Source organism: Pelodiscus sinensis, chromosome 5, assembly GCF_052426305.1.
Source record: "Pelodiscus sinensis isolate ZL-2025 chromosome 5, ASM5242630v1, whole genome shotgun sequence".
Classification (NCBI taxonomy): Eukaryota; Metazoa; Chordata; order Testudines; family Trionychidae; genus Pelodiscus; species Pelodiscus sinensis.
The window spans coordinates 95,214,016-95,228,427 of NC_143056.1; the positions used below are offsets into that span (position 1 = coordinate 95,214,016).

Here is a 14,412-nt window from a genome sequence, read left to right on the forward strand (position 1 = left end):
GTTACATAAGATATTACTTCAAAGTCACTACAATACATACAAATTCAGTCTAAAAAGAATTTTAAGAGATTAGCATGCAATGCCTTGAAAAATAGTTTTGCAATTTATCTGTAACAGTTTCTCTTCAAGTGCTACATGAAACCACTCTGAGAAACCTGCTAACTGGACACTCCGGTGTGTTTATTTACCGGCTCCGTAGCCATGTGGCTCCCATTAACTCCAGTTCACCGTTTGCAGCCAAGAGAAAATGCGGGAAGCGGCGTGGGCTGGGCTGCTGCTTCCCGTGACTCCCCTTGGCTGCAAACGGAGAACCAGAGACAGTAAATAAACACACCAGAGTGGCTAGTTAGCTGGTTTCTCTGAGTGGTTTTGCAGATCTCTTTCAGAAACACTGAACTATAACTATGCCAATACTAACCTTTAACTTAATACATCTTACAGTAGAAGTAAAATTTAATTCATGTTATTATTTCACTGCTATGTCTAACAGAGGTCCATTCACAAACAGATTTGCGTGCTGCACATAGTTAAGACTACAGATATGCACAATAACACTTACCTTCTCCATATCAAATTATTCTACATTTTTTTTTTATTCATTGAATTTAAGGACCACTAGGTCATCTATTCTGAACATTTTGTATATGACAGGTCACTTACCACTACCCAGCATGTGTGAAAGAAAATGAAAATTATACCAAAATATTACAGTTCACAGGGAATTAAACTAGGGCTGTCAAGCGATTAAAAAAAATTAATGGCAATTAATCGCATGCGCTACCTCTTTGAAACACTGCAGCAGCGTTTCAAAGGGGCAGTGCAGTGGAAGCCCAGGATCAGCTGGAGTCTTCAGCTGACCCCAAGGCTCAGTGCAGCTGCCCCCTGGAAAGGCCGCCATGGTGCTTCCAAGGGGCAGCGCTGCACAGAGCCTGCGGTCAGGTGGGGACTTCAGCTGATCCCAGGCTCCTAATGCACAGCATTAACGCCTGAGATTAACACGTTAGAAAAATTAACATGTTAATCCCGCGCTAGATTAAACTATTGTGTATCAAATGCCTGAGACCCTTGCAATAGCAAGGAATACATATGTACTCATTCATTAGCCAGTTCATTTATTAACAGAATCCTCTCAAGAAGAAGATAAAAATGGCAAATTGTTATGATCTTTTCATAAGCCAAACCTATATTTCAGAGGTTGGTAAACTTCGGTTTCTGGCTCATCAGCGTAGGCTGCTGACGCACTGGGATGTTTTTGTACTTGGAGCTAGGGATGTAATGGGCAACCGGTTAACCAGTTAAGCATCATCCTTACTGTGGCAGGTGAGAAGGGGGAGAGGAGGAGAAGCTGGGTTGTAATGGGCTCCTACCCAGCTCCGTTTAATATTTTACTGGTCGACCAATTAAATGGGATTTTACACCCATACTTGGAGTGTCCTCTGGCATAGAGCTCTTGAGTTCCCAGTGGCTTCAGTTCACTGTTCCCGGCTAATGGGAGCTGTAGGAAGCAGTGTGGGCTGAGGAATGTGTTGGCTGCCACTTCTTGCTACTCCAGTTGGGAACAGCAGCCACTGGGAGCTGAGGGGTGTCATCAGGCACCCTTGACTGACGACACTCCCTCAACTTACTACAAGGGGCTCCATGTGCTGACCTAGGTGCACCCTGAGACTGGTGGTATGCTCAGGGGGTCTAGAAGGGCCACTGAGCTGGTGGTGGCAATGCTGCTGCCACTGTGCTGGTGGGTGCCTTGTACTGCATCAAGACCAGTTGCACTAGATCTGGACGGTACCACGTCCGATTCAGATTCTGACTGAAGATCACGGCGGTGCCGATGATATAGGTGCCAGGGTCGGTGCTGGGAGTTGGGACCCTATCTGGAACCTTGAACAGTGCCAAGAGGGCCTGGAAAGGGAGCAGCGTCTTGGGCTTCTGGACCACGACCTCAACCTGGAGGCCAATATCTGTGCCAAGTTTCAATCCCTCAGTGCCGGCCTATTGCTCAGTGACGAGCTCTCTTTCTGTGCTGGTGGTGGAGGGCATTGTGTTAGTGATGGCAGACCCTCCAAGGAGGAAGATGTGTCCCGGTACCAATCCGTGGATTGTGGTTGACGGAGCATTTATAGCTTTCCCCTGGAGTGGTGCAGTCTTGGCGGTTTATCGAACGCCCTGGAGGCCTCGGCCTCTAAGATTTCTATCAGATCTATGGCTGCTTCAAAGGTGTCCGGCATCAAAGGGGAGTTCAAGACCTGCACCGGGCTCATATCTCTTGGTGGATGGTCACATGCCGGATTCAAGGGCACCAGTCTCGGGACCAGAGTTGACAGAACATCCTGGACCTCCTGTACTGGTCCTGTTTTTGTGGGGCCTATGAGAGGATCTACCCAGTTCTCTCTCCTGCCCCGCGGTGCAGGTGAGGTAGATCCAGGTCTTGGCACTGTGGTCTTCGGTGCCAGGGAACCCTGGCACCAGGAGTTCTTTGCCATACTTGGCTTCTGTGCTGCGTCTCTTACCGAGAATGGGGCTCTCTGCACCAAGCTGGCTCCCGGGGCCAATTTCTCGGCCTGAGGGTTTTAGCTCTGCTTCCATCAGGAGCTGTTGGAGCCTGTACTCTCTGTCCTTTCTAGTGAGGCGCTTAAAGCTTCGACAGATCTTGCACTTTTCGGGTGCACTGTTCTTCACCCAGGCGGTGAAAGCACACACCGTGCAGGTTGCTGTTGGGCATATGGTGCTTGTAAGCTGTGCGTGCTTTAAGCCTAGGGAAGTAGGCATACCCCAGTATCCCAAGGGACTGAGATTTTTGGGCACTTTCCCACTGTCTCTTTATTTGCTTGAAGTTCTTGATCACAGAGAAAAAAATAAGGCGAAGACAAAAAAAAAAAAAAAAAAAAAAGCAGCTATCACTAGGAACTAGGCACTTGCTAAGGAAGAGCTAGCTACAGTTCCAGTGTCGCCACAGATGGTCAGAAGGAACGGACGGAGGGTAGGGTCGGCAATGGTATATATGCGCTGATAGAGTAACGCTTCTCTGGGGGTCTCCACAACCGACCCTAAGGAAGCTGCTAGGGGAAAAGTTTCTGATGTTTGTGCATGTGGCATGTGCACACATGAATTGGAATCAACGTGAATGATCACTAGAAGAAGAACTGCTGTATTTTTTGTAAAAGGGAGACTATACCGGATGACCCTGCTCTCAGAGCTGAAAGGTCTCCCCCCGCAAATAACAAATTAAATAAATACAGGAAAGAATCTATAACAGGGGTGGGCAATAATTTTTGATGGGGGGGAGGGGGCCATTCCAAGATTTTGGAAAGTGGTAAAGGGCCTCATTCTTCCAGAATATTAATGGAGGTGCTTGATCTGGGATGGAGGCTGGGTGCAGAGGGGAGTTTGGGGTAAGGGACTGGGGTGCAGGAGTGAATATGTGGTCTGGGAGGGAGTTTGGATGAAGGAGACGGTTGTGACTTAGAGCAGGAGACGGGTGCAGGGTCTGGGAGAGTGTATGAGTTCAGTTTGGCTTATGTGGGGTACAGGGACAGGAGTTGGGAAAGCAGAGGCCTGGGGGGGGGGGTGTAGAGGCTGGGGTGCCAGACGCAGGCACTGGCTAGGGGACTTACCTGTGTGACTCCCAGGCAGCACCCTAGCACATTTCTCAAGCAGGCTCCCTGCCTGCCCCACCCCCACACAGGATGGCTAGCTCAGTGGTTTGAGTATTGGCCTGCTAAACCCAGGGTTGTGAGCTCAATCCTTGAGGAGGTCATTTAGAAATCCGGGACAAAAATCTGGTAGGGATGGTACTTGGTCCTGCTGTGAAGGCAGGGGACTGGACTCGATGACCTTTCAAGGTCTCTTCCAGTTCTAGGAGATATTTTATTTATATAAGTGCACTGGTGAATAAGAGCCTGAGGGGAGACGGGGAGTGATGCTTTGCGCACTTCCTGTTCTTCAAACTGGCAGTTTCCATTGGCCAGAAATTGGCCAATGGAATTGTGCTAGGTGTAGGAGCAGAGTGTGAAGCACTATCACTTCCCTCGGCTCACATCTGAGCAAAAGACATGGCTGTGGCAGCCGCTTTTCTTAGCAGTGTTGTGGGAGAGGGGACACAGGGCAAGCAGGGAGTCTGCATCCATGGGCCAGATCTGGTGGCTTGGTGGGCTGGACCCAGCCTGTGAAGGGTATTTTGCCCAGGCCCGTATTATAAGCATGTTTGACTAGAATATCTGAACTCTGCCTTTGAAAGAGAAGCCCTTTTACCTGTGGAATATGGCCATCATGACCCAAGAGGCGCATTTCATTTTCCACACGATGCAGCCAGCTCGTATTCTCCTCAAAGCGTTTCATCTCGTCTTCTCTCTTCTTCTGTACATGCAAACGACGAGTTTCAAGCATTGCGAGTCTATGATCCCGTTTACAAGTGGCCTGAAATAACAGCATATTCAATAATTTAATGAGAAACTACCATATAATATTCACTGAATTCTGTTATGAAAGACACTTTGCAGGCTTCTGTAATTGGGTAGATGTAGTCAAAACAATTTACATAGTTTTTGATCTATGTAATATTTGTAAAGGAGAACACTCTTCCTAAGTATACTACTCAAATCTATTTGTAGCTCTTTTCCCTCTAAAGACTTTTCAGTGGGACTTTTGAGACTAAAGTAAACTGTTAAACATGGCTAGAAAAATTGCACAGGTATCGCTGTCTAGTTACTAGTTAATGAAGAATGGAAAAAAAGAGCCAAGAATTTGTGCGCTCTTACCCTTGCTCCCTATTTGACAGCATAATTACATTTAGAACTTGTCTTCACTACAGGCTAAATTGGCGCTGCAATTGATGCAACTGCGTCAATTTAGCAGGTATGGTGAAGATGTAATAAGTCTATGAGAGAGCGCTCTCCTGTCAACTTCAGTACTCTGTCTGCCTGAAAGGTGGATGCTAAGTTGCTGGGAGAGCGTCTGCCACTGACATGGCGTTATGTAGACATCACTGCAAGTTGATCTAAGCTCCGTCAACTTAAAATTACATAACTTAACTAGTGTAACTTAGACTTACCTTGTCAGTATAACTAAGGCCTTAGATACATAAGAAAAAAACCGAAGGACAAAACCAATAAAGTTTCAACTCCAATTTCCTCAAATGCCATCCCTAATGTAAAGGAGGTGGAGGGAAGAGATTGAGAGAAAAAACTATATAGGGTGGAAAACAAGGGGACTGAAAACAAGGGTAAAAGAGATGGAGGTGTACCCTCTTGCAACCTCTTCCTATATTTAAGTCTCTTGTGGTCTGAGCCCAGGGAAAGTATGTTGGACAAGGGACACAGACCAGCATGGTGGTTAAGGCTTACCAGAGAGGAGCTAGTATGTAGATGGATGCAACAAGTGGCTTAGACCAAGCCATTCTAAGCTCTGGAAGCTTATATTGCTGACGTGTCCTCTGAGACTAGAGGAAACACATATAAGTGTGGAAGTCAATGGAAAGGTTTTTCAGGGTGGTTAGAGGAAATTCAACATGGAAATATGCAAAGTTTTCCACTTAGGAAGGCACAATGAGTTGCATAAATACAAAATGGGGAAATGATTGCTTAGGAAGATGTACTGCAGAAAAGGACTAGGGGGAGAGGTGTCTAATAGAAGATCACAAGCTGAACATGAGTAAAAAGTGTAACATCAAACATCATTCTGGGATGTAGAAGTTGGAGATCCCTGGTCCAGCACCCTCGAGACCTGACAGGTCCTGGACAAAGGAGTTTGCCAGACCATGAGAGATCTGGGCTCTCTCGAGGGCCTTGGCCACCAGGCCAGCTCCCCTTCTGGCCACCAACTTCACTCTCAGCTTCCTGCGGCGCCAGTCAGGCTATGCTTCTGACCCCAGGGCAGCCAGGCTGAATAGCTAAACTGCACTTCTGGCTTCCAGCAGCTTTTGGGATGGCCAAGCTAAATTGCGTGGCTGTGCTCCTGACCCCCAGCGGCTGCTGAGCTGGCCAGGGTCTGCTTCACTAGCAGCCCCCAGTGGCTGTCAGCTGGGCTCCACTGCCAAACTCTGGGGCTGCCAAACTCCCAGCTGACTGCCGCTGAGGCTCTCTGGTCCAGCAGCATCCGTGGTCCAGAATTACAAGTAGTAATTCTTCTGCTCCACTCTACCCCGGTAAGGTCTCAGCTGGATTATTGAGTCAAAAAAACCCACACATTTTAAGAAGGATGTGGACAAACTGGAGAAGGATCAGAAGAGAGCAACAAAAATGATTAAAGGTCTAGAAAGCATGATCTATAACGGAAGACTGAGAGAATTCGGTTTGTTTAGTCTGGAGAAGAGAAGACTCAGGGGATATAACAGATTTCAGGTACATAATAGGTTGTTACAAAGAGGAAAAAAAAGCCGTTTTCCTTAACTTTTGAGGATAGGACAAGCAGCAATGGGCTTAAATTTCAGCAAGGGAGGTTTAGATACTGCACTTTCACAGCAACTGGATACAACCATCAAGAGAAAACAAAATACATAAATGTAAACAGTTCTTTAAGAAAAGTGACCTTTTAGACACTCGCCTGTCATCCCAAAATCTATTTTGCAAGAAGAAAACAGAAGTAGTTACATAACTGGATTAGAAACAAGAATACAATTTGTTCCAACCAAATTAAAAGCGACATTCAATTTCAAGATTAGAGTGGCCACGCGGGTTGATTCGGCCTGTGGACACCCTGCCACTCCCTGGCTCCCAGGCCAATCAGGGCCTGGGATGGGGGAGTTCACAAAGTCTCCTCCCCTGCCAGAGGCGTGCTGTGCTTAGAGTCAACCGCTTGGGCTGACTAAGCTCCGTACGTCCATTGCTGGACAGGGGCAGGGAGGAGTGTACAAAGTCTCCTCCTGTCCTGCAAGGAGCACGTGCTGGTGGTTGATCAAGCGCAGTGCCTCCTTGCAGGGCAGGGGCAGAGAGTGAGAGATTTCCCATGCTCCCCTGCCCTCAGGCCCTGATTGATTTGGGGCAGAGGAGAGCACACAAAAGTCTCCTCCCACCCCCAGAGGCATGGGTGCCTAGAGGGAACTGACAGCTGTTCAGAGCACTGGCAGTTCCCTCTGAGGGGTGGGGTGGGGCCGGGCGGGGGGAAAGGGGCAAAACACTTGATGCGCTTCCCCCACCCCCAGGCCAGTCAAGGTTTGTGGGTGGGAAAGCATGGAAGTGTCCTGGCCCTACCACTTCCGGGGCAGCCTGGGACCACTTCAAAAATTTCTACAATTATTGCCCACACCTGCTCTTGAGTCTACCAAGATCAATATCATAAACTGAACTGTAATCATAAAGCTACATTTAAGAGCACAAGTATTACATTTCTAAGCAGATCTCACAACTAAGGATGTTAGATATCTGGTAACTGAATAGTCATGTAAGCACATGAAATCTTTGCAGTTACATGACTATTCCATAGTCCCTGGGGTGGGGCTGGCAGCCTTACTACTGGGGGAGCCAGCCCACGAGGGGAGCCAATTAAAAAACCAACTCCCTGCCTGCTACCATGCATTGCTGCTTTTGATACACAGGCAGCAGTGCAGGGTGGCAGCAGCCTCTGTCTGTAGGAGGTCTGAGCTCCCCATAAACAGAGGCTGCTCCGCAGGGAGCTTGAACCCCTCACTGACAGAAGCTGCTTTGTGGCAGCTTACCCTGTCCCACCCCTCCACTGACTGATAAAGGCAGCAGTGCACGTGGAGAGGGAGGGGGCCGCTGGCAGCTCTGCAGAGCCAGTGTTGGCGGGAGTGGAAACAGTTTTAAGTTGGGTCACCCCAGCACCAGCTCCTGTTCCCCCCCCCCCAAAACTACCTCTGATGCAGACATAGCAAGGAGGTGAGGAAATGTGTGTAGTCAAGAAGATTAACCAGTAAGCCTAGGCTTGTTGTGTATAGTTGAGTACATGCAGACATCCCTATTCACAATGGCTACGTCTACACTGGCATGATTTTCCAAAAATGCTTTTAACGGAAAACTTTTCCGTTAAAAGCATTTTCGGAAAAGCGCATCTAGATTGGCAGGATGCTTTTCTGCAAAAGCACTTTTTGCGGAAAAGTGTCTGTGGCCAATCTAGATGCGGTTTTCCGCAAAAAAGCCCTGATCGCCATTTTCGCGATCGGGGCTTTTTGGCGGAAAACAGTACTGTGCTGTCTACACTGGCCCTTTTGCACAAAAGTCTTTCGGAAAAAGACTTTTGCCCGAACGGGAGCAGCATAGTATTTCCGGAAAAGCACTGACGATCATACATGAGATTGTCAGTGTTTTTCCGGAAATTCAAGCGGCCAGTGTAGACAGCTGGCAAGTTTTTCCGGAAAAGCTGCTGATTTTCTGGAAAAACTTGCCAGTCTAGACACAGCCAATCAGTTTAAACAAAATGTTTGACTGAAATGACTGAAAAACAAAACACCTTGATTAAATCAGAGTTAAGGTTGTCTGGTGATATCTCATGGCCCTTGAGAACACAGAGTCTAGCAAACCTCAAATTTGTGAGCACCAGGAAATACAGAATTAAGGTAAGTGCCCACACTATTTTAACTCCGTACTCCTGAAGTTAGCAATAGGCTTTGGGAATTTATCTTCCAGAACTACATGTGCATTCATTATGTTAGGTGTAGTTGTTTTGAATAGTGAAGAAATAAACTGGGGTCGTGTGAATGAGCTGTGATGTTGATCTGAGCAGATCTGGGTCTGACAGCACCCTAGGTGTGTCATCAAAGGAAAAGGGTTCCAGTTTACATCTGGCCTGTGTTATACAAGAGTTCGGATTATATTATTATAATAGTCACTTCTGGCCATGGAAAATGCAGAAATGTATGACTGTCAGTAGCAGGGCACCGGGACCTTTTTGCTATTGGTATGGCCAACAGTGATACCTTGTGTTCAAGTGTAAAAGGTTATAAGAGTATGAAACGGTTGTTAAATTTTTAACTTGACTTCATTATCCCCATTTTAGAGATGGGAAACAGACACAGAGAAGTGAAATGATTTCCCACACAGTCATCCAGGAAGTTTTAGTCTTTTCTTTTGAGCCACACACTAACTATATGTGATTCCTCAGTGCTCTTTACCCCTCCTGTGTATTTTGCTATTTCACAATGGCAATAATGGTCATCCTTTGAAATGTTTGCAGTGTGTAGCTGTTAATAGGTCTTGTATTCATTGTCTCTGTTCCAAAATATTTTCACTTTTTGGACATGATTGTTACAGTCATTTTGAGAGAGAAAGAGGGGACTGGTCTATCTATATGGTTCTTCACCCTATGCCTCACCATTCACTGCAATATGTAGCCCCTGCCACCAACATTTCCAGTTCTCTCTTCCCTTTCCATTCCATTAATGACTCCTGCATGCCAAGTAATGGCTTAACACTTAAAAAGTTGTTCCTTGCTGTCTCCTGCTTTATGCTACTGAATATCTATCTCTTATCTCTAATCTCTATCTCTAATCTCTATCTCACAGGTACTAGCTTACTGGCAGGCTCAATGTTGCCATGGGTATGTAGCCTGAGCTTCCCACCCAGTCCCTACACAGGAGTGATGTGTCCCGTAACTATTTCTTTTCTGGATTTCAGATATTTAAATTTGTGTTAGTCCACCTCCTGATACAAACTCACATGCAAAGCAGGAAGAAGGGCTCAGGTACCCACAAGAAGAGCAGATCCTAGGACACACATCAGGCAGGAGAGGGATTCAGACTCCTGAAAAGGGGTAGAACTCCCCCACATTCCCATGAAGAATTGAGAGAACCCTTCCTATCTAAGTGCTACATGGGAAGTGCTACAAAAACAGTTGAGAGAGCTGCTTCATTCATGTCAGTGGGTGTTTCCTGCTCCCTGTCCCTGCCTTCAAAATGTTTCTGGTGTATCGTGCCTACCCATTCTCAGCTCCTCACCTCAGTCTCAGCAGTGCACTCTCACAATTCTGAATTCCCTACCAGGACGACAGAAATTCCTTGTACTGGCTCGCAAAAGGAGGTAGGGAATTGGAGTCCCTGGTGTAATAACTGAGCACTGGTTTGATCTCGGAGCAAAAAAACCAAACACAGTCAGAAGGTTACAGCCCCTGAGGGAGAAAAAAGCTGATCTTGGAATCCCTTTGGTCAAATGGCCCCATACTTGCATCACTGACTATATCCCATACAGCATATTAAACTTCAAGACTAATCTGAGTAATTGCACAGATCTTAGAGCACTCACGCTTCAAAAGCAAGCAGTCTTAACTTTATCTATTGCTCTAATAATGGAGAGCCATATTGTAAATATTCCACTGTAATAGGGGCTTGAGAAATTATGATCCAGGATAAAATAATGTTTTAAAGTACTACTTCAAAATTCAATTCACTGCAAATTGCAATGTGAAAAACTTTTGGAATATATTAGTCACTTGAAACATTATTTGTGACAAGAACAAGATTTCTGAAATAGCAGTGTATTTTTTTCTAGGACACTATTCATAACAAGTGTAAATTTTCAAGGGAATCCCTATACACAATGGAAACTTGAAATTGTTGTCAGTTAAATTTTGTTTCAACAACTAATTAAATAGAGGAAAAACTAATTCTATATTCAGAAATTAAATTAAGATTGAAGGTTTTCAGGCTTTATTGCCTATTCTTGGATTTCCTGTTAAAAGATTAGGGTAGCAAACTCTGAACAGGATCAGCCATTTGAAATACAGGCCAAAGGATACTGAACTTCAAGGCCACTGACAGAACTGCTTTAAAAATGTTTATCTTTCCTTTGTCAACCCGGTGGTAGAAAAGTTTGATATGGAGCTTGATCATGCTTGCCAGTACAGTGCTACAAACAGACTTTCCAGCCAAGTAGCTATGCCAGGTGTGCTGCCATGTTGGTAAGTTTGTGGTTGCACAGAAGCAGCATGGATATGTTCTGTCTAGTCAGATCTCGAAGTAGTAACTGTGTATCACATCTAAATCAGTCAGCCCCGGTGCCTCCTGCACCGAAGATGGTGCGCTATAGGAAGCAGGTGCCAAGTCTGTGGCCAGTGCTGGATGGAGTGCCAATTCCATCAGAAGAATGTTGGGGTGTGAATCACTCTCTTGCTATGTCTGGGGTTTGAAGCTCCGCTAATTGTAAAAATCTGTTGAAGATATGAGACTCGCCCAAATACTTAAGGCACAAATAGTGTGGGTCCACACACGTCACAGGCTTAAGGCAGTCTGCGCAGGGGCCCTTGGGGCCCAAGCATGCCCCTAGGAAGGGGAACGCAGTAGGCAAACCCCAACCCAATAGAAACACTAATGTTTTCAGCTCTTCTAGTAAGAGTTAACTTGAAAAACTGGAAATGAAAAACTAGCTACAACTACTGCTGGCAATGCATGGGAAGTTCCAATGACCATCACAGGCAGTAAGAAGGAACTGAAGGGGTTGTGGGCCGACAGAGGATTATATGAGTGCATATGCAGGCACCACTCTAGGGGGCTCACTGTCGGTCTGACAGGTACTGCCGAGGGGAAAAACCTTCTGACAACCTGTGCATGCGACAGGCGCGCACCTACATGGAACAAACAATCACTTGAAGAACAGTCCCATTCCTGGCACTTTGTGTTTTCTGAGCACAACCAAACTCTGACCTTGGTTTAAATTCATGTAAGAAGAAGCTGCATACCAAATTTGGTGATTCTAGCTCTTATAGTTTAGGAGGAGTTCTTGAATAAGAGGAATTCTTGAATAAAACCGACTTGCTCACACACACTAAAACATATATATGGATTAAAAAATATACAATTTTTGTACTAAAAGCAGATACACTTAACATTAATACTCCTGACTGAAGTAATACATTTAAAACAATTCAATTGATTTAAAAGCCTACATTTAATTTAAGCAAGTAAATTAGATTTCCAAGTCTTACTGATCTTTAACAAGTCTCTGATTCTTAGAGGTCTCCATCACTTTTAAAAGTGCAATTCAGAAGCTGAAGACACTTGTACACAAAAGGTTAGATAGTTGATCTAGATTAAAGATAAAAATGTCAAAATAGAGGTTCTGTACAGTAACACGGCAAAATGAAGTGATACAAAAATCACTCACCTTTTCTACTCTGTCTTGAGAGCACACCAACTCAATTTGTTCATGGAATTGTTTCTGGTAATACGTTTTCAAAATATTCTCTTTAAGTCGCATTTCTAGCTTGAGGTATTCCTTTCTGATTTCCTCCCGGTTTATAAACAAACTTTTTAGAATTTCTTGGAATCTACTAAAGAAAGGGATACGTTAAAAGAAAATGATTACACATGTAGTCCTTTCATGAATTACTGGTTTATTATGATAAAATAGAAGCAAATAAAAATCCAGTTCTGAGCCAAGAAAGTAAATATAGAAAAATACGGAATCAAAATTAGTAAGCGATCACAAGAAAAGTTTTATTTCTATTTCCCAAAGTGGTAGTAAAAAAGCAAAGATTCTATAATGAAAATTAAGATCCATATGAACAAGCAGCACATATTCACATGTCAAAAGGAATTAAACTATCCTTCTTTAGATTAGGAAGTCATTAAAAGGGCAAATTTATTTCCCCATCATCCAACCAGCCACCATCACCACCCAAGTACCTTCATTTTCAGTAAGGGTATGTCTACACTACCCCGCTAGTTCGAACTAGCAGGGTAATGTAGGCATACCGCACTTGCAAATGAAGCCCGGGATTTGAATTTCCCGGGCTTCATTTGCATAAGCGGGGAGCTGCCATTTTTAAAACCCCGCTGGTTCGAACCCCGCGCAGTGCGGCTATACGGGGCTTGAACTAGGTAGTTCGGACTAGGCTTCCTATTCCGAACTACCGGTACACCTCATGGTTTTGGAAGGTGCAACTTGTAGTAACAGTAGTAATTTGTTCAGAAGCTTTTGCAGGATTATGACCCAAAGGTGTAAAGAAACCACAGATTTGAGGAATAGTCAACATGCATTTTAGGAATATTTATTAAAAAAGGATACCTTATCATTAAGCTAACAAAATTAAAAGTTAACATCTAGATATTTGGAACACCTGAGCTAACCAAAAAAAATCATCATCAGGCTATACAACAACATTTTAAGAATTATTTGTGAAATTCTGCAAACTCAGACTTATCAGTGGCTACGTCTAGACTAGCATGATTTCCCGGAAATGCTTTTTTCGTTAAAAGCATTTTCGGAAAAGAGCGTCTAGATGGGCACGGACACTTTTCCGCAAAAACATTTTTTGCGGAAAAGCGTCTGTGGCCAATCTAGACGCGCTTTTCCGCAAAAAAGCCCCGATCGCCATTTTCGTGATCGGGGCTTTTTTGCGCAAAACAAATCTCAGCTGTCTACACTGGTCCTTTTGCGCAAAAGTTTTGCGCAAAAGGGACTTTTGCCCAAACGGGAGCAGCATAGTATTTCCGCAAAAAGCACTGATTGCTTACAGTAGGAAGTCAGTGCTTTTGTGGAAATTCAAGTGGCCAGTGTAGACAGCTGGCAAGTTTTTCCGGAAAAGCGGTTGATTTTCCGGAAAAACTGGCCAGTCTAGACACAGCCAACCTATATTTTTAGATATAGAGAAAAATTGCAGTTTTACAGAAGCATAAAAGGTAAAAACAGCACCTTCTAGATTAAGCAGTCAAACTTTGTGTATGTAAAAGAAACCAAATCTTGTCTTCTGGGAAAAATCCAGAAACATACAAATCACATCTAGTATAAAATATTTTATTGCAAACTCCCCTCACTTTTCCCAAAAATGTTTGAAAAGTACAATTAGGGTACGTACAAAACAAGGACAGACATACCCTAGTATTTATTGGTTTAGATCCCGACATTTGATGGGAATTATAAATTTGCAAAGATAAGACAAATTTCTCTTCTTTTAAAAATAGTTTCTCACAATCAGGAGCCTCAACATTAGGTTGTTCAGCTAAACCTCATATACATACTGATTACATAATCTCTGGAAATTCTCCTAGACACTAATGTATTGCTAAAAAAAGTTTGTTTGTAAACCTAAAACAGATTGGTACAGTACTTCCTAATTCATTTTGAGTACATAAGACAGACCGTGCTCCAGACCAATGCTCCATCTAGTCCAATATCCTTTATTCCAAGAGTGGCCAATGCCAGATGTTTCAGAGGAGGATGAACAGAAAGGGGCAATTTTGCATAATCCATCCTATTATCCAGTCTCAGCTTTTGCAAGTTGGAGATTTAGAGATACCTGAAGCATACTACTTTGACTTTTTTTGCTAATAGCCATTATAGACTGATCGTCCACTAACTTGACTCATTCTTTTTTGGACCTAGTTATACTTTTGGTCTTCATATCATTCCAGAGCAACAAGTTTCACAGGCTGACTATGCAAACTTCCTCTTGTATGCTTAACTTGCTGCCTATTCATTTCATCGGGTTCTTGTGTTAAGAGGCACAAAACAAATAGAATCTTACTTTGTT

General features: G+C 44.3%; 1 protein-coding gene across 3 annotated transcripts in view; it reads right to left on the reverse strand.

The window, feature by feature from the left end:
• KIF18A (kinesin family member 18A) overlaps window positions 1–14,412 on the reverse strand; it is a 109,700-nt gene that overhangs the window by 42,012 nt on the left and 53,276 nt on the right. For 2 of the 3 annotated variants that reach the window (XM_006111514.5, XM_006111515.5), the window contains exons 10-11: window positions 12,045–12,210; window positions 4,249–4,413 (exon numbers count right to left, since the gene is read on the reverse strand). In XM_006111514.5, coding sequence (XP_006111576.1) covers window positions 4,249–4,413; window positions 12,045–12,210 — 331 coding nt within the window. The remainder of the gene's footprint in view (window positions 1–4,248; window positions 4,414–12,044; window positions 12,211–14,412) is intronic. The other variant, XM_006111516.5, reaches the window with a different exon arrangement.